Source organism: Haliotis rubra, unplaced genomic scaffold (assembly GCF_003918875.1).
Source record: "Haliotis rubra isolate DU_JTF1 unplaced genomic scaffold, ASM391887v1 Scf3, whole genome shotgun sequence".
Taxonomy (NCBI): Eukaryota; Metazoa; Mollusca; class Gastropoda; order Lepetellida; family Haliotidae; genus Haliotis; species Haliotis rubra.
This window is the reverse complement of record NW_025766968.1, coordinates 5,143,015-5,162,229: the sequence shown is the minus strand read 5'-3', so window position 1 is coordinate 5,162,229 and position 19,215 is coordinate 5,143,015. Positions and strand designations below refer to the sequence as shown.

At 38.9% G+C, this 19,215-nt stretch overlaps 1 protein-coding gene across 1 annotated transcript in view; it reads right to left on the bottom strand.

Annotated features, from left to right (window-relative positions):
- LOC124282440 overlaps window positions 1-17,964 on the bottom strand; it is a 35,913-nt gene extending 17,949 nt beyond the window's left edge. The window contains exon 1 of the mRNA XM_046718425.1: window positions 17,353-17,964. Coding sequence (XP_046574381.1) covers window positions 17,353-17,663 — 311 coding nt within the window. The 5' untranslated portion in view covers window positions 17,664-17,964. The remainder of the gene's footprint in view (window positions 1-17,352) is intronic.
- Between the last annotated feature and the right edge of the window lie 1,251 nt (window positions 17,965-19,215).

Here is a 19,215-nt window from a genome sequence, read left to right as displayed (position 1 = left end):
GTTGACGGACTGTCTGCCATGTGCTAAGCATGAGCGGCCGTTAACGTCTAATATTAAGAAAAAGATATAACTTTATTATCCCGGAGGAAATTCTCATTCAACCAAACTGTCTCATAATGAATATATACACAGTTCACAAAAATATACACAATAATTACATGCTCAAAACGAATGCTATTTACAAATAAAACTGACATGATATAATTCAATTAACCACATAATAGGTAAAGAGGCTGAATAATTCTAGTTCTAATCACATGATGGTGATTCAAAATATTTGTTGCATTCACGAATACTTGATGGTATGAAAGACTGTCGAGCTCTGTTTTGAGGGAAGGTAATCGACAGCAGCTTCCAGAAGGAAGTAGTTCAAAATGGTGAGATCAAATATGTCAACTATCAAATCTAATTTTAGCTGCCTTTTTGACTATACTCGAAATACACTCCAGAAATTTTGCAAGCAGTATTAACAATTTTGAAAAGTCTGTTTTTGTTGCGATGAGACAGATCCCCATACCAACATAGAAAATTGTAGGTCAACACACTTTGAATAAAGGTTTGATAAAAAACTGTCATTACGGTTTTGTCAATGCCTTGACGATAATAATGTTCAGAATAAAAAAATAGGCCAGTAACAGTGGCGTCATCTGCAAATTTCACAGTAAACAAGTCATATATTGACAAGTAACAGTCATTGGTATCCAAAACGAAGAGAACGGATGAAGGAACACAGCCACGTGGATCTCCAGTAGAGGTTGAAAGAAAAGAAGATTGATAGCCATTGACACTGACATACTGAGTTCTATGTACCCTGAATTCTTTAACCCATCTCATAATGTTTTTATTAACACCTAGATTAAATAGCTTACTCCTCACACGGTGTGGCTGTATGGTATTAGTTGTTACAAGTCTGCAGATGAGAGTCAATATTATACATCGATTGAGATTTCACTTCTTAAAATGATTAGGTAACTATCTTGACAATTGATCGTTTGCTTGAAAGGTATGAATTTCGAGTACTCGGGTCCGAGTCGAGTCTCACCACTCTAGTACTCGAGTCCAAAAAAATGGACTCGTTGAAGCCCTACTGGCCTCGTTCAGCAAACAACCTTCACCTTGACAGTACGGTAACAAAACAACAAAACACAGTTTCAAATTACACGATAACATCACGATTCAGGGGAGGTTACTCTTGCAACCTTGACATGTCAGTGGCCTGTGTCGTGATGGGTATCTCCCACAAAGTCAGAGGCCATCGTTTTGGCAACATAAAGCATATACACCACTGGCAAACAGAGAGAGAGAGAGAGACGGATGCCTGCATAATGTGGATACGGTGGTTTGGTAGACTGACTGGGTAGGTTAAACTGACTGAAGTGAAAAACGGATATTATAACAGCTGCTGTGGCAATGACCCAAGGTTAAGTACACAACCAGGGATGTTAAGCGGCAGAACAGCATCGTGGTGTTTCATTGTTACATTGCTACAGTGTGTCAGTGGGCCAGACAAGATTAGCTCCAATTTTAAGTGGAAACTATTTGTTTTACGTGTCACGGGTTGTTTTTCGTCCCCATAACGCACAAGGAAATCCGCCTTCAGCTCTCAAGAATATATTCGATGTTTTCTGAACAGAGGACTAATATGCAGCAAACCGTTTGAACTCCATTCTGGTTGCTTGCAAATAGAAGCGACAAAACTCTTTCCACAATCACTTTTGAAGCGTCCTCTGCGACCTCCATACAACCATTGAAAAGTTGTACCAAGGCCTTAAAACCCGTGCAGATCCGGGTTTGGATTGATCTTCAGTAACCCACGTTTGTCGTAAGAGGCAACTGACGGGATCGGGTGGTCAGACACGCTGACTTGGTTGACACGTCATCGTATCCCAGTTGTGTAGATCGATGTTCATGCTCTTGATCACTGGATTATCTGGTCCAGGTTCGATTATTTACAGACCGCCGCCATATAGCTGGAATATTGCTGAGTGCGGCGTGAAACTAAACCCACTCACTCATTCACTCACCAACGCCTTGGATGTTGTAAAAATATCATTTAAGCAAGAGCTGTGCGGCATTCTTTGAAATGTTCATGGTTATAACATGCTGGAGTGTACCTCAAACTCATGCTTGTGTAATATAATAGATAAAGGTCATCTTGACCTGAGGAGATGAATCAGATTAAGACATAGCAACAGGTGCGTCAAGATCTAGACACCAGGTCCCGGAGTACACTCTACAATTACCAATAACGTGGTTGGATGATTATACAGACAATGGTACACTGTTTACATTCAGACAAGCAGGATGTACGAATAACACAGAAAATAAACGGCTCCATCTACCTGACTCTTGCTTAATTAATGGTCTTCCGGTATTTCGTGTACTTCGCAGAGACTGGATTGGAATGTTTTTTGTGATCAACAAGACTGGAAGCTACAACCATGACCTCTTGCATATATAATTAGCGAGGCTGCTCAAATAAAAAGTACCTAAAATCCTATCACAAATAAACTGCAAGCGATTCCGTGAAATTGGTTGGCTTGTAAAGCCATATTTTAGGCCGCGCCTGCTAAGAAACTACGGTTACCTGATTGGCTGATAATGGCTGTATGGGCGGGGTTTGTGCGGCACTTGTACTCAACGATGGCGCTGATGTTGGGCAGTTGTGTACAGGTTTTTGTGCGATTATCATTGAGTAAGCAATCCGTGAAGATATTCTTGTGGTGCATTTATTGACAAGAATTTACTTTAATATGCAACTGTGTTTATGGAGGAATATGCGTATCTGCACAGTTGATACTCCGGATTTTAAGTTCATCCTTGCATAAACGCAGAGTAACTTCTAAAATAAACCATCTTCGGTTATCTATAGTATTCTATCCCGATTCATGTGAATCATGTATGAAGAAAATACCATCATACCCTTTCTAGGACATCGCTTCGATATAAGTTCAGATCTCCCTCGACCGAATATTATGCACTGAATATGTTAATAGGGTGCCCGGCGGATAAGCCTATCGTCTTTTAGCGTACTTATCATAAGAAGTTTCCGGGTGAAAGAAAGTATACACTTAGAAATTTGAGCAATACGTTACAAGCTTCAGCTACTTGGCTGACAACAGTCGCCTGAGAAATTTGCAACCCCGAGGTCAAACACATCTATAGTAGCTGCATAAACCGATTCCTTGTTTGTTTCAGTTTTAAATCAAGCAAGTGTATGTTTCTGTTGTCTGGTTGCATACTTCCTATTCAATTACAGCAACTTCCGATATTCCATTGACGATCATCTCTAGTCCAGCTCACAGTCCCCGAACCGCGTTAGTTTCAATTCGGCCCAGCCTTTTCTGCAATGAGTGAGTATGCTTTTACGCCGCTTCTAGCAATATTCCAGCAATAACACGGTTGGGGACACCAGAAATGGGCTTCACACATTGTACCCATATGGGGAATCGAACCCGGGTCTTCAGCGTGACGAGCGGACGTTTTAACCATTAGGCTACCCTACTGCCCCTTTCTGCAATGCACTGGGGGTCCTTTCCAAGTTAAAAGGAATTATTTGTTTCTATAAAAATTAAGTTATATTCAGAGACGATAATCAGAGAGTATCTGCTGCAAAATGTGCATGATGTCACTGTGCGTGATAACAATACTTCATTGTAACAACCAATACTTTATATCCGTAAACAACTCCATGGTAGACTTATACTTTCTTTTGTCAACAACTATTTGGTTATGGTCTATTTTGGGTGCTACATCCATGGATATTCAAAAGGACACTAAGTTAACGGTAAGTCTAAATGCTGGACTTTTAAGACTTTTATGAAACTGATACGTTCTCGCCATTGAGGAGTAAATCCTCTATCAGAGACTTGATATCCAGGCTGTGAACATTAGCATGCGAGAAATATTGGAGATTAGTATATCATGAATCACATGTCATGCGCCATCTTTAATGTGTTAGTTCACACATTGCGCCACGTAACCCGTGTGAAAGAACCTAAGTTAAATGGACAAACGCTTTGATTTGATATACTAACGCTACAGGCAGGGGCGCCATTCATATGTAACACACTATAAGATGGAGACTATCGTTGGCATTTTGTCAATTATATAAGGTTATGAGAACCATAGCGCTATGGAAGCTTTGTGAAATATAGCACTGGGTACATATTAAAGTCTGGTCCAGACTGCACTGGAAGATTTAGGTTGTAAGGTTTAGGTAGAAAGGTTTGGGTAGAATGTGTTGGGTAGAAAGGTTTGGGTAGAAAAGTTTAGGTAGAAAGGTTTAGGTAGAAAGGTTTGTGTAGAAAGGTTTGTGTAGAAAGGTTTTTGGTAGAAAGGTTTGGGTAGAAAGGTTTAGGTAGAAAGGTTTTGGTAGAAAGATTTAGGTAGAAAGGTTTAGGTAGAAAGGTTTGGGTAGACATGTTTTGGGTAGAAAGATTTAGGTAGAAAGGTTTTGGTAGAAAGATTTAGGTAGAAAGGTTTTGGTAGAAAGGTTAGGGTAGAATGTGTTGGGTAGAAAGGTTTGGGTAGAAAAGTTTAGGTAGAAAGGTTTAGGTAGAAAGGTTTGTGTAGAAAGGTTTGTGTAGAAAGGTTTTTGGTAGAAAGGTTTGGGTAGAAAGGTTTAGGTAGAAAGGTTTTGGTAGAAAGATTTAGGTAGAAAGGTTTGGTAGAAAGGTTTGGGTAGACATTTTTGGGTAGAAAGGTTTGGGTAGAAAGGTTTTGGTAGAAAGATTTAGGTAGAAAGGTTTTGGTAGAAAGGTTAGGGTACAAATGTTTGGTAGAACGATTTAGGTAGAAAGGTTTTGGTAGAAAGGTTGGGTACAAAGGTTTAGTAGAAAGGTTTGGGTAGAAACGTTTAGGTAGAAAGGTTTGGGTAGAAAGGTTTTGGGTAGAAAGGTTTTGGTAGAAAGGTTTAGGTAGAAAGATTTAGGTAGAAAGGTTTGGGTAGAAAGGTTTAGGTAGAAAGGTTTTGGTAGAAAGATTTAGGTAGAAAGGTTTTGGTAGAAAGGTTAGGGTACAAATGTTTGGCAGAAAGATTTAAGTAGAAAGGTTTTGGTAGAAAGGTTGGGTACACAGGTTTAGTAGAAAGGTTTGGGTAGAAATGTGTTGGGTAGAAAGGTTTGGGTACAAAGGTTAAGGGAGAAAGGTTTGGGTAGAAAGTTTGGGCAGAAAGGTTTAGGAAGAAAGGTTAGGGTAGAAATGTTTATAGTAGAAAGGTTTTGGTAGAAAGATTTAGGTAGAAAGGTTAGGGTAAAATGGTTTTGGTAGAAAGGTTGGTACAAAGGTTTAGTAGAAAGGTTTGGGTACAAAGGTTTTTTAGTAGAAAGGTTTTGGTAGAAAGGTTGGTAGAAAGGTTTACAAATGTTTTGTTAGTAGAATGATTTAGGTAGAAATATTTTGGTAGAAAGGTTAGAAAGGTTAGAATGATTTAGGTAGAAATACAAAGGTTTAGGTTTAGAAAGGTTTAGGAAGACAGGTTAAGGTAGAAAGGATTTTGTAGAAAGGTTAGAGTAGAAAGGCTTTGGTAGAAAGATTTAGGTAGAAAGGTTTTGGTAGAAAGGTTAGGGTAGAAAGGTTTTGGTAGAAAGGTTGGGTACAAAGGTTTAGTAGAAAGGTTTAGGAATACAGGTTTAGGTAGAAAGTTTTGGTAGAAAGGTTAGGGTACAAAGGTTTAGGTAGGAAGATTAAGGGAGAAAAGTTTTGGTAGAAAGGTTGGTAGAAAGATTTAGGTAGAAAGGTTTTGGTAGAAAGGTTAGGAAACAAAAGTTTTGTTAGAATGGTTTAGGTAGAAATATTTTGTTAGAAAGGTTGGGTACAACGGTTTAGTAGAAAGGTTTATGAAGACAGGTTTAGGTAGAAAGGTTTGGGTAGAAAGGTTAGAGTAGAAAGGCTTTGGTAGAAAGATTTAGGTAGAAAGGTTTTGGTAGAAAGGTTGGGTACAAAGGTTTGGTAGAAAGGTTTAGGAATACAGGTTTAGGTAGAAGGTTTTGGTAGAATGGTTAGGGTAGAAAGGTTAGGGTAGAAAGGTTTTGGTAGAAAGATGTAGGTAAAAAGGTTGGGTACAAAGGTTTTGGTAGAAAGGTTTAGGAAGACAGGTTTAGGTAGAAAGGTTTGGGTAGAAAGGTTAGAGTAGAAAGGCTTTGGTAGAAAGATTTAGGTAGAAAGGTTTTGGTAGAAAGGTTGGGTACAAAGGTTTGGTAGAAAGGTTTAGGAATACAGGTTTAGGTAGAAGGTTTTGGTAGAATGGTTAGGGTAGAAAGGTTAGGGTAGAAAGGTTTTGGTAGAAAGATTTAGGTAAAAAGGTTGGGTACAAAGGTTTTGGTAGAAAGGTTTAGGAAGACAGGTTTAGGTAGAAAGGTTTAGGTAGAAAGGTTTTGGTAGTAAGGTTTAGGTAGAAAGGTTTTGGTAGAAAGATTCAGGTAGAAAGGTTTTGGTAGAAAGGTTAGGGTAGAAAGGTTCTGGTTGAAAGATTTAGATAAAAAGGTTTGGGTACAAAGGTTTTGGTAGAAAGATTTAGGTAGAAAGGTTTAGGTAGAAAGGTTTGAGCAGAAAGGTTTGAGTGGAAAGGCTCCCTAAGATACGTGATGGGGGGTACTGGTTTCCCAGTGGTCTAAAGCACTACGATTCGTGTGGAGAATCCCGAACGTTAGCAATACCGCTGTCCGACTTGGTGGGTTCAAATTCCAGATAGGTTTTCAATCTAACACCTGCATCAGTTTGGTATTTCCTTCCACGCCGTGATATAACTGAAATAGTTACATATTCATTTACTCAATCAGTGACACAGGGAAGTGCGGATAGGCTAGTGGTCAAAGCGTTCGCAGGTCACACCGAAAAAACGCAGGTTCAAACTCACTCACTCACTCACTCACTCACTCACTCACTCACTCACTCACTCACTTCTGAAAAATTCCGTCTCACCAAGTAGTTCAAACTCCAGATTAACACAGCGTCTATTGTATCCTTCCAGGGCATGACTGATACAAGTGTAGCTGAGGCTTACATGCAACTTAACAATAAGGGAGTGTATTGGGGTATTGCAGACAGACACCACAACAAAATAAACAGGAAATTTTAAACACTGAGTTAAATGTCATGTAAAACGTCTGTCTCCACCCTTCCTATCTAGGGTCATCTCTCCATTGTGCCGGGATAGTCTGTGTCTTGGTACAACAGGCTATGCTACCGCGCCCTCAGATACGCATGGATACCGCAGTGTTAATATTAACCAAGACTTAACCTCAGGTGACTCACGGCCCACGTATCGGAAATTATAAATCTTATATATAATACAGTCGATAAATAACATTCCAAAACTCTGATATGGCATCATATCAATGTGCATTGTATGAAGGGAATCATTGTTTAAAGAGGGAGTCACTCCTAATACGTAGGATGCGTTACTGTTCAAGGAAGAAAGGTGCGCCTTTACAATACAAAACTGTAAAACCTTGCGGATCACACGGAAGCGATCACTGGATATTAGGGCTGTGACGATACATTGAACAATCGATTGATTGCAATTGTTGAGTCTCCGATAGCACTGATTTAATCGATGGTAGAAACGAAAAACTATCGATGCATCATCGATAGTATGTGTGACTAGCGATGATTTCGTAACTGACTTTATTTTTATTAAATATATATGCTGGGTTTCTTTTTTAATTGTTTGGGTGCAGCTTCCTTGAGTTTTTGTTTTAACTGTTTACTTGATCTAGGTTTCAAGTTTCTTGTTAGTTATTAAAAGAGACTGAAACTACTTCAACTTGTTTTCATTTCATATAAACTATACATTCATTTGAGAAATGACTTGAAATGAGACAATTTAAGGAGAAAATAGACTATCGCTATCGCAATAGTATGCTGCAATGGACTATCGCTATTGCAATAGTATGCTGCAATGGACTATCGCTATTGCAATAGTATGCTGCAATGGACTATCGCTATTGCAATAGTATGCTGCAATAGACTATCGCTATTGCAATAGTATGCTGCAATAGACTATAGCTATTGGAATAGTATGCTGCAATGGACTATCGCTATCGCAATAGTATGCTGCAACGGACTATAGCTATTGCAATAGTATGCTGCAATGGACTATCGCTATTGCAATAGTATGCTGCAATAGACTATCGCTATCGCAATAGTATGCTGCAATAGACTATCGCTATTGCAATAGTATGCTGCAATAGACTATAGCTATTGCAATAGTATGCTGCAATAGACTATCGCTATTGCAATAGTATGCTGCAATAGACTATAGCTATTGCAATAGTATGCTGCAATGGACTATCGCTATCGCAAATTGACTATAGCTATTGCAATAGTATGCTGCAATAGACTATAGCTATTGCAATAGTATGCTGCAATGGACTATCGGTATCGCAATAGTATGCTGCAATAGACTATCGCTATTGCAATAGTATGCTGCAATGGACTATCGCTATTGCATTAGTATGCTTCAATGGACTATCGCTATCGCAGTAGTATGCTGCAATGGACTATAGCTATTGCAATAGTATGCTGCAATGGACTATCGCTATCGCAATAGTATGCTGCAATAGACTATAGCTATCGCAATAGTATGCTGCAATGGACTATAGCTATTGCATTAGTATGCTTCAATGGACTATCGCTATCGCAATAGTATGCTGCAATGGACTATAGCTATCGCAATAGTATGCTGCAACGGACTATAGCTATTGCAATAGTATGCTGCAATGGACTATAGCTATTGCATTAGTATGCTTCAATGGACTATCGCTATCGCAATAGTATGCTGCAATGGACTATCGCTATTGCAATAGTATGCTGCAATAGACTATCGCTATCGCAATAGTATGCTGCAATGGACTATCGCTATCGCAATAGTATGCTGCAATGGACTATCGCTATCGCAATAATTGTTTCCCCCTCAATAGTCACCCCTACTGGATATATGTGTTTTAAACAACGGTAACAAACTGTTTTTGACAAGAGATTTCGATAATACTATGAAAGATCCTACAAAGCTAAATTAGTTTTATGTACTTATCAAAGGTATTCTGTACAATGCATTACCTCTATCTGTCAATTACTTTCCTTGCGGGAATCTCGAGAATTGCAAGACCCCAGTGCCAGACCTCTCACGTTGAAAGGGCCGCGCTTTCAATATGTGAAAGGTATGGAAATGGGCTAAAGTCCAAACGACCGCCCTTCAATATGTACAGGGTATGAAAATGAACTGGCGTTGAAGGAGTTAAGCTTTTAATACATTATACATGGTACATTTCCTTTTGAAATGTCTCATTTTTCACCAAGGAGTATTCGAACCAACGTCAGTCATATTACAAAACCGAGTTGCAACTAGTAAGAAGATGCGATTAAGTTCATTTAAACTATCAGTGATTGGTATGAACACAATTCGTCCCCATATTCAACTCGTAGCTCTTCAATTCATCATAATTCATCATATTCTGAAGCTTACTTGTCAATATGCATATGCTCCGCTTAACAAAGACTCTTTCTTACATTTGATGATGAATGATCATATCTTCCTCTGTATGTCTTATTCGCTGCAGGCGGGTGAGGTCGCCGAGAGGTATGAGTCTTCTTTAACAAAGGCTGTTTGTTCCAACAAGCTACACCGCCTCTGCACAGCGACTCTTTGTCCTCGATATGCCCCAGACAGATTCACAACTACCACAAACCTCTCGGGTAACTTTAAAAACGCAGCGTCCAGGGGCTCCTTTCACGAAGCAAACTTTACTAAGGTTAACCTAAACTCCCATTTTTTTAACATTGCACTAAGGTTACCTTAGTGACTTACGATCACCTGAGTGCTTTGTGAAAGGAAGCCCAGGACCGTTGTGTATTTATCATATATTACGTTACCTCTGCCCTAAAGTCATAACATGAACCCGTATAGACAAATAACATTCATAGTGGAACGTCAATCACGAATATTATGTGAACATGCAATATAATGAAGGGTTTTTACTGCCCCCTTGAAAAAGCAAAGTCGGCAGTTTTTACACAGAGACGCATGGTCGCTCACCCCTTTCTTTCTACCCGGCTGGATAAGGCGAAAGAACGTGGGGTCAACTGAGTTCATGTTTCATAACAGCAACTATGATAAAAAGTTTAGCTTCGTTTTGAAATAATTATCCACTGACGTGCACATCATTTGCATCGATGGAACTTCACCCAGTGATTGGTAGTATCCACTGTGTAGGTTGCTGTGGCAATGTGGTAAGGTAACACGTTCAGCGCGTGCTGTAGACACGTATACATACGTATAACGTGCATCCGTATGCATACGTATAACATGTTGATGTTGAAATTGTTTTCAATTTGACAAAGATTAAGATAAAACTTTATCATCATGAGAAGTGATCGATTCTAGTAAGTACACTGAGGAGCAAAAGAAACTATACCTCTCAGTTGATTGAATCATCATGTTTGATTTTCAATTAAAAATGTCTTAAGTTAGCGATATTATATTGAAAATATTGTCATGTCGCTTAGTCCGCTCTCAAAACATGCTTCTGCATGATTATATTTTTAAATTTAAATTTCATCAAAAATCGCATAATATCAAATAGATAATGGGTATATTTTAACATCTTACCTTTGAAAATCCATACATTTACTTATTAAGGCACAACGTTACAACTTTTCAAATATGGCAACAGTCATGTGGTTGAAATTAATTTCTTACCTCAGTCTTCCATGAAGCTATATATTTTTACACAAAATTATCAAGCCACGGATGACTGACGGTTAATTAGACGTAATCAAATTTTACAACAGTTCTTTGAAATATATATATCAGAAACAAAATTGGTATACTCTCCATTGACCTCTGTTCAGGGTGTGATTTTTCATGACTTGACCAAAGCGTTATTGATATTCTGTGTAATTGACTGTTTATGTAATGTACAGAAGGAAAATATGGAGGAAGTGTTTCTTGACGAAACATATACATGTATATAAATGTCACAAGACTAATCATGAGAAATTTCTGCATAAGCATCTGTTTTTATATCATTATCACATAGTTGTGACACCAGGTGTTCGCGACATTGGAGCGTATATTGCCCAGGGCCTAGATTTTCGAAGCTCTCTTAGCGCTAAGATAGTCGTAAGTGCCATTCATTAACATTAACTTACGACTATCTTAGCGCTAAGAGAGCTTCGAAGATCTAGGCCCTGATGTCGACCTGTAATATAGAATCATATATATAATGACGAGGATGTTGTTGTACGAAGCGATCTTAGCGCTAAGGTGACCGTAACTCCCATACCTTAACATTGACTTATGACAGTCTTAGCGCTAAGGTGACCGTAACTCCCATACCTTAACATTGACTTGACTAACGCTAAGATGCTTAACATTGACTTGCGACAGTCTTAACGCTAAGATGACCGTAACTCCCATACCTTAACATTGACTTACGACTGTCTTAACGCTAAGGTGACCGTAACTCCCATACCTTCACATTGACTTACGACAGTCTTAACGCTAAGGTATAACGGCACCCAGGATTCCATTCCACTGGGTGGCCTTAGTCCGTCGATTATCGAAAGTTAACAGTGAAATATGGGAGTAACGATCGTTTAACGCTAAGATCATTTTGTGTACCTTGGTCCAGATATTTGAATTGTTATAAATCGGGCGGAGGCTTTGAAAACAAAACTACGCTTCACTTGACACGTTGAATCTGATATCTATCTTCACGGCATTTACCCATTTAATAAAGTATGTACAGTTCGCTATTCGCATACATTATTTTGATTAGAATTGTGTTAACATAAGTGACTTTTCGAGGGTTGTCATCTTTATTTCCGAAGTGGGTGTATGTGATAATTTTATAGGTATAGGGAGCAACACAAGAGTTGTATATACGTGTTTTAAACAAGATTGCTCACTGTTGTCATCTGGCAAGCGGACTTGTGAGCTAGATACACATCGCCCCTTAACCCAATATTTTAGTTTCAGCTGGCACTGAATTATTCGCAGTACAACACTTAGACTGACATTTAGTCCCAAAAATGAAGTGATCTTATAAATAAATTCTAAAACTGTTATCAACAAATGAAATCCAAATGGGGGCAAATAACGAAATCAAGACTTAGGTAAGACTAATATCGTATGTATTCTTTAGGGTCTGGGGCAGATTATACAAACCTAACAAAGGGTCGAAATTGATTTTCTAGCATTAAATGATGTCAGTCCACTGTGCACGATATGTCAATACTACATGAAACACAGGCTTTTATACGTTTGTTTACATTCTTGCATTTCAGCGTAAGGTTCCCTCAACTCTCAGTCAAAACTATTGATTATGGTAACCAAAGAACTGGTGTTATGAAGAAACACTGCTTTTTCCGCATGTATTTGTTTTCCTTTGCGAAATAGCAACGTCTATAGTTTTCAAAGATTCCCAAGTTTCTCATTACACATGTTTATGTGATAACATTTGTTGGAATACAAACGATAACGTACAGAATTTACCTGCATTTGTAATGTTCATTTTACACAGACACTGTGGCTTGTTGAAGCTCTCTACAGGGTGTTGAGAAATTGTGTCGTATAAATTGCAAACAAAATGTCCTCTTTTGGTCTTCACTGTAGGAGGTTAACACCTAGCTAAATAACTAGTGTCATCACTGTAGCAAGTTAACAACTCGCTAAATAACTAATGTCTTCACTGTAGCAGGTTAACAACTCGCTAAATAACTAGTGTCTTCACTGTAGCAGGTTAACAACTCGCTAAATAACTAGTGTCTTGACTGTAGCAGGTTAACAACTCGATAAATAACTAGTGTCTTGACTGTAGCAAGTTAACAACTCGCTAGATAACTAGTGTCCTAACTGTAGCAGGTTAACAACTCCCTCAATAACTAATGTCCTAACTGTAGCAGGTTAACAACTCGCTAAATAACTAGTGTCTTGACTGTAGCAAGTTAACAACTCGCTAGATAACTAGTGTCCTAACTGTAGCAGGTTAACAACTCGCTAAATAACTAGTGTCTTGACTGTAGCAAGTTAACAACTAGCTAAATAACTAGTGTCTTCACTGTAGCAAGTTAACAACTCGCTAGATAACTAGTGTCTTCACTGTAGCAAGTTAACAACTCGCTAAATAACTAGTGTCTTCACTGTAGCAAGTTAACAACTCGCTAAATAACTAGTGTCTTCACTGTAGCAAGTTAACAACTCGCTAAATAACTAGTGTCTTCACTGTAGCAAGTTAACAACTCGCTAAATAACTAGTGTCTTCACTGTAGCAGGTTAACAACTCGCTAAATAACTAGTGTCTTCACTGTAGCAGGTTAACAACTCGCTAAATAACTAGTGTCTTGACTGTAGCAAGTTAACAACCTGCTTAATAACTAGTGTCTTCACTGTAGCAGGTAAACAACTCGCTAAATAACTAGTGTCTTGACTGTAGCAAGTTAACAACCTGCTTAATAACTAGTGTCTTCACTGTAGCAGGTTAACAACTCGCTAAATAACTAGTGTGTCTTGACTGTAGCAAGTTAACAACTCGCTAAATAACTAGTGTCTTGACTGTAGCAGGTTAACAACTCGCTAAATAACTAGTGTCTTCACTGTAGCAAGTTAACAACTCGATAAATAACTAGTGTCTTCACTGTAGCAAGTTAACAACTCGCTAAATAACTAGTGTCTTCACTGTAGCAGGTAAACAACTCGCTAAATAACTAGTGTCTTCACTGTAGCAAGTTAACAACTCGCTAAATAACTAGTGTCTTCACTGTAGCAGGTTAACAACTCGCTAGATAACTAGTGTCTTCACTGTAGCAAGTTAACAACTCGCTAGATTACTAGTGTCTTCACTGTAGCAAGTTAACAACTCGCTAAATAACTAGTGTCTTCACTGTAGCAAGTTAACAACTCGCTAAATAACTAGTGTCTTCACTGTAGCAAGTTAACAACGCGCTAAATAACTAGTGTCTTCACTGTAGCAAGTTAACAACTCGCTAAATAACTAGTGTCTTCACTGTAGCAGGTTAACAACTCGCTAAATAACTAGTGTCTTCACTGTAGCAGGTTAACAACTCGCTAAATAACTAGTGTCTTGACTGTAGCAAGTTAACAACCTGCTTAATAACTAGTGTCTTCACTGTAGCAGGTAAACAACTCGCTAAATAACTAGTGTCTTGACTGTAGCAAGTTAACAACCTGCTTAATAACTAGTGTCTTCACTGTAGCAGGTTAACAACTCGCTAAATAACTAGTGTCTTGACTGTAGCAAGTTAACAACTCGCTAAATAACTAGTGTCTTGACTGTAGCAGGTTAACAACTCGCTAAATAACTAGTGTCTTCACTGTAGCAAGTTAACAACTCGATAAATAACTAGTGTCTTCACTGTAGCAAGTTAACAACTCGATAAATAACTAGTGTCTTCACTGTAGCAGGTAAACAACTCGCTAAATAACTAGTGTCTTCACTGTAGCAAGTTAACAACTCGCTAAATAACTAGTGTCTTCACTGTAGCAGGTTAACAACTCGCTAGATAACTAGTGTCTTCACTGTAGCAAGTTAACAACTCGCTAAATAACTAGTGTCTTGACTGTAGCAAGCACCTATTTTGTTCTGGGGAGCTAAGGGGGGCCAAAATATATTTAAAATTATGTTTAGAAATTATGGAAAAGGGAAGGGGGTCATTGATTTTGTACATGACATGCAGGGGAGTCACTTATTTTGTACATACATTTAAGGGGATTCACATTGTACATGCTTCCCCATAAAAATCATCATCACACACACCACCACCACCCTCCCCCTAGCCATAAATTATAAACGGTCCCTAAAGCCTGCAAGTCGTTGTACCTAGATATCATGGATTGTTGTTCGGAATATCGGCCACTGGGTTGCCAGTTTAAGAGCATGTTTAGTTGTAACTTAAGCTCGTGTTGTCACATCTCTCCAGCACCGGTGCGAATATTGCCGTTGCCAATACCCCCACTAGATCATCACGTTGTATGTTGTTGGAGCGGAGAGCGACAGGGGTGTATTCATATCAGAATATCTCTTTCTCAGATTCTTATGTATTGGGGCTTGGATGCATAGAGGGAATCTGCGTTTGTTGCCTGGAGATTGAATATTTCATGCCGAAGAATGAATAAGGTGGCATATATTTAGACTGCGCATCACGCTCAACGTGACACATTCAACGCAATGGGTTTGATGCAGTAACTATGTGTGGCAACCTTTATCGTCTTTATGATACATATTTATGAAGTTCATCAGTGCGTGGAATCGGTTATGATAACACCACACTCTACATGTGCATTTAAGTTGCTGACACAGACTAGTGCGTCAACGAGAGTTTCGGAAGCTTCGTCAAAGCTCAAGAACACAATGATTGCTCGCCATACCCATGTAGGCAATAGAACATGTGTTATATATGCTATAGATTAAACGATTTAAGTTAATTGATGTGAATGATAAAGGGCGTTCTTGAGATGCATATAGAAGTCGGTATTCAAGTATAAGACAACATATTATGGATATCAGCTTCTTCTTCTGAATGATTCAACTGACGAAGGGGCAAGTAAAAGTCCAGAAACGATGTGTATACAATAAAGAAGAAGTTGACATCCATAATATTTTGTCTTATACATGAATGATATAAATGAGAGACAGACAGACAATTTGAGAAATTTCCTAATTCAGATTTCTCGTGTAAACTTTTATTTCCCTGTAGGGCCACATAGTTGTTCAGTTGTGAAATTGTTAATAGGATCACAATTCGTTTACATATTACTGATAGGGGCAGAGGAAAGTATACAAAATGTGTTCCTTAGGTGATTGAAACTTGAAAGAACTGTTAAACATAATCATTACCATTTGAATTTATTAACACATAACCCCTTCCAAATTTGAAACAACCTTTTTAATTTGTGTCGAAAAAGTGAGTGAGTTTAGTTTTACGCCGCACTCAGCAATATTCCATCTATATGGCGGAGGTCTGTAAATAATTGAGTCTGGACCAGACAATCCAGTGATCAACAACATGAGCATCGATCTGTGCAATTGAGAACCGATGACATGTGCCAACCAAGCCAGCGAGCATGGGTTACTGAAGATTCATTCTAACATGGACCTTCACGGGTCGTGCCGAAAAAGCAAGTTTATTGACTTTTAAGATGTGTAAGATAGATACGCATCAACTGTGGTGTACTATACGAAAAACGTTTTTTATAATTTTAAAACTGTGAAATTAAATAATATTCTAAAAAGTCCCCAAACTTTCAGTAAAAGGTCGTGCAATCCAGACTCGATTATTTACAGACCGCCGTCATCGAAATGGTGAATATGTTGACAACTATCCAATAAGAAAACTTTGTCAATCAAGTGTCAAACATTATCAAACGTGTACTTGCTTCGAGCGAAAATCAAATTCATGCTGCGTACGTTTCTATGGCAACGTCCTTGATATTCATGAGGTGCCCCGAGGAGGTCACGTGATACATGTTTTTTATTGAGGTGTGAGACTTATCCCAAGGGTTGACAATCCATGTACAACATATTTTGGTGGTGACGAATTTCAATATCGTGCAATGTAATCTTAATACTCGTGTATGAAGTTAAGATTACATATGCTTGACCTCACGGCAGAATCAAGTTGAGGCCGACGTCTAAATACCATTACGTAAAGAAAGTCTTCCATATATTTGTTATTTATAAATAAATACTTTATCATTTTATGCAAATATTTTTTCATACTACTAAATATAACTTTAATTTGTCGTGGTTTTTGACGATTCTGTGCAGGAGTGGTTGAGCATTTGCCCATTAGAACGAAAAGCCGGTGGTTTGATGTCGTTGCCCTGACAAACGTCGTCAAAAGATGGTACTTGTTGTTGCCCTGCCTGACGCTCGGCACTAAGGAGACAAAACAAGGACCTGTCGGCTTTAAGTAAAAGTGTTTCTAAGTGGAATATCCTTGTATCCCTGTTAAACTTCGACATGGTATCTCACGGCAAGCGCAGTAAACCCGACAATGGCCTAGACTAGTATTAGCAGTTTCGTACACGCACACGCAATAACGTGCATACGCGTAGTTAAATATGTGCAGTAATCTTGAAGGCCTCCAACACCTTCGCAACACCTGTAATCCTTTGTGACAATAAGTGTTACAGTCAGAGGTGACAGGTGTGAAAGCTTCATCAGATGAACTAATGCAAGTCCGCAGGTCACAGTAAACCTCCCTCGCTAACTCCTCTATCTGAGTTCAAGAAAATATGTGTCTTTAGCCTAACGTAGTTAATATAAATGCACGATGTTTCATTTCCACAAAAATACATATCACAACAGTTTCAGCCGGATGACATACCTGAGCAGCATCTGCATGATCCTGTACGCTCCTTGTTTCCTAACGACTTTATGCAGGGCAGTTTCCCCAACGTTGTCCTGAAGATCCACATCGACATCCTTGCATGCGAGCATGTACAAGACAACGCAAACATCAGGGTCTGTGAAACGTTCCGCGTGACTAACGATATGGTGAAGCAGGCCACCACCCGTCTCACTATCCCGAGTATTCGGTGACTTGCCGCTCTTCAGGTAGTCGTACATTGCTTTAATAACTGCATCCTTATTTCCAGTGGCTATCAGCTTATATATCTTGGTCTTCTTCAGGTTCATTGTGATCAACGCGAGATAAGGTATACGTCGTCGTCGTCTTCCTCTGTCGTCGCTTGTGGAGCCGCGCTCCAGTCAGCTGTCTGTTATAGTACCTGTACAGCTAGCTTGTTTATTGACCTGGGGGATATAATGACCTAACTTCGACTCACGAACCTGTCACTCTTCGGATGCCTTCGGCACTTTCCGGAAATATGTTCATTCGGTGACACTTCTGGGTGTAAAATAACATCCCGGCTCCTGTTTGTTGCTCTAATATATAACATATATCACCTGTAAGGAGGTACGGTGTATACCGGGACGCGCCACTCGTGACAAAGCTTCAAACCAGGAAATAAGCTCCATTGCGATTATTTCCGTAATCGTCATTGCGTGTAATTATGTAGTGTCTGTGGCGAGACGACGCGCCATGCTATATATTGACTGCAGGGTTAAAAAAAACTATTCAGACATGTTTGAAGGTGTAAAAAATGACACAAACTAGAAAAGGTTGTACGATTGTAATATTTTCGATATGGGTAACATAGGTGGTATTAAAAGATTCAAATCAATGAATATATCCCAAAAGGTGACGCGTACCCGACACCTCAAGGAATCGAGGGGTCGGAATTTTACAGAACATGTCAATGAGCAGAGGGTAGTGTGAATTTTCTAATGTATACTTCTTTTGGCCGACATTTCCCACGCATCTGTTTTTCATGTTAGGGGTTTAAAAACAGGTAATTGTTCGTTTGCGGGACAGATTAATGTGCTGAAAAAATGGCTATTTCCTATCCAGAAACATTTGTTCAGACATATAGTTATCGCTATTGTTAGTGTCGAGTGTTGGGCTTTGAAATCTATGGATGGGTCATAAAGCTGTAAAACTCCAAACATTGCAGGGGGTCAAGATGCTGTTTAAGTATTGTATTGTTGTGGTCGAGATATATGGTTGGTAAACATTCTCATCGTTATCTCAGCCATTTGAGAGTTAAGATAAAACTGTTTATATGTAACCCCAGGAACAAAAGAAACTTCGCCTCTCACCTTATTTTGGCAAATGTTTGATTTTCAATGGAATCAACAGACAATGTAAGGTTATACATGGTTTCGGTTTTAAAATTTATAATTTGATTTCAAATAATGTATAAATCGCGTAATACACAACTACTAATGGGTTTCTGTACCAGATATGATGTCATTTCATTCGTGTAAAATAGTATTTCGGCCTCAACTAACATTGTGGTAATCGAGACGAAACCGTTGACGTGTTGATTTTCACCTGTCTGTCACATGGGCCCCGTTGATTAACATGAGAATGATGGTATCGACGTCGTGAATTAACACATTGATTTACAACTTCATTTCCTCCGCGTCTAACCGCCATCGTGGAGTAGCCTCGACACCACTAATTAAGGTTATTATATTGCTTTAACATGGTCATCGTGGATTACGATGGGCTCCGTTGATTAACCTGAAAACCGTGAATTAACAAGGCCATCGTGAATTAACAAGGCCATCGTGGATTAACAAGGCCATCATGGATTAACAAGGCCATCGTGGATTAACAAGGCAA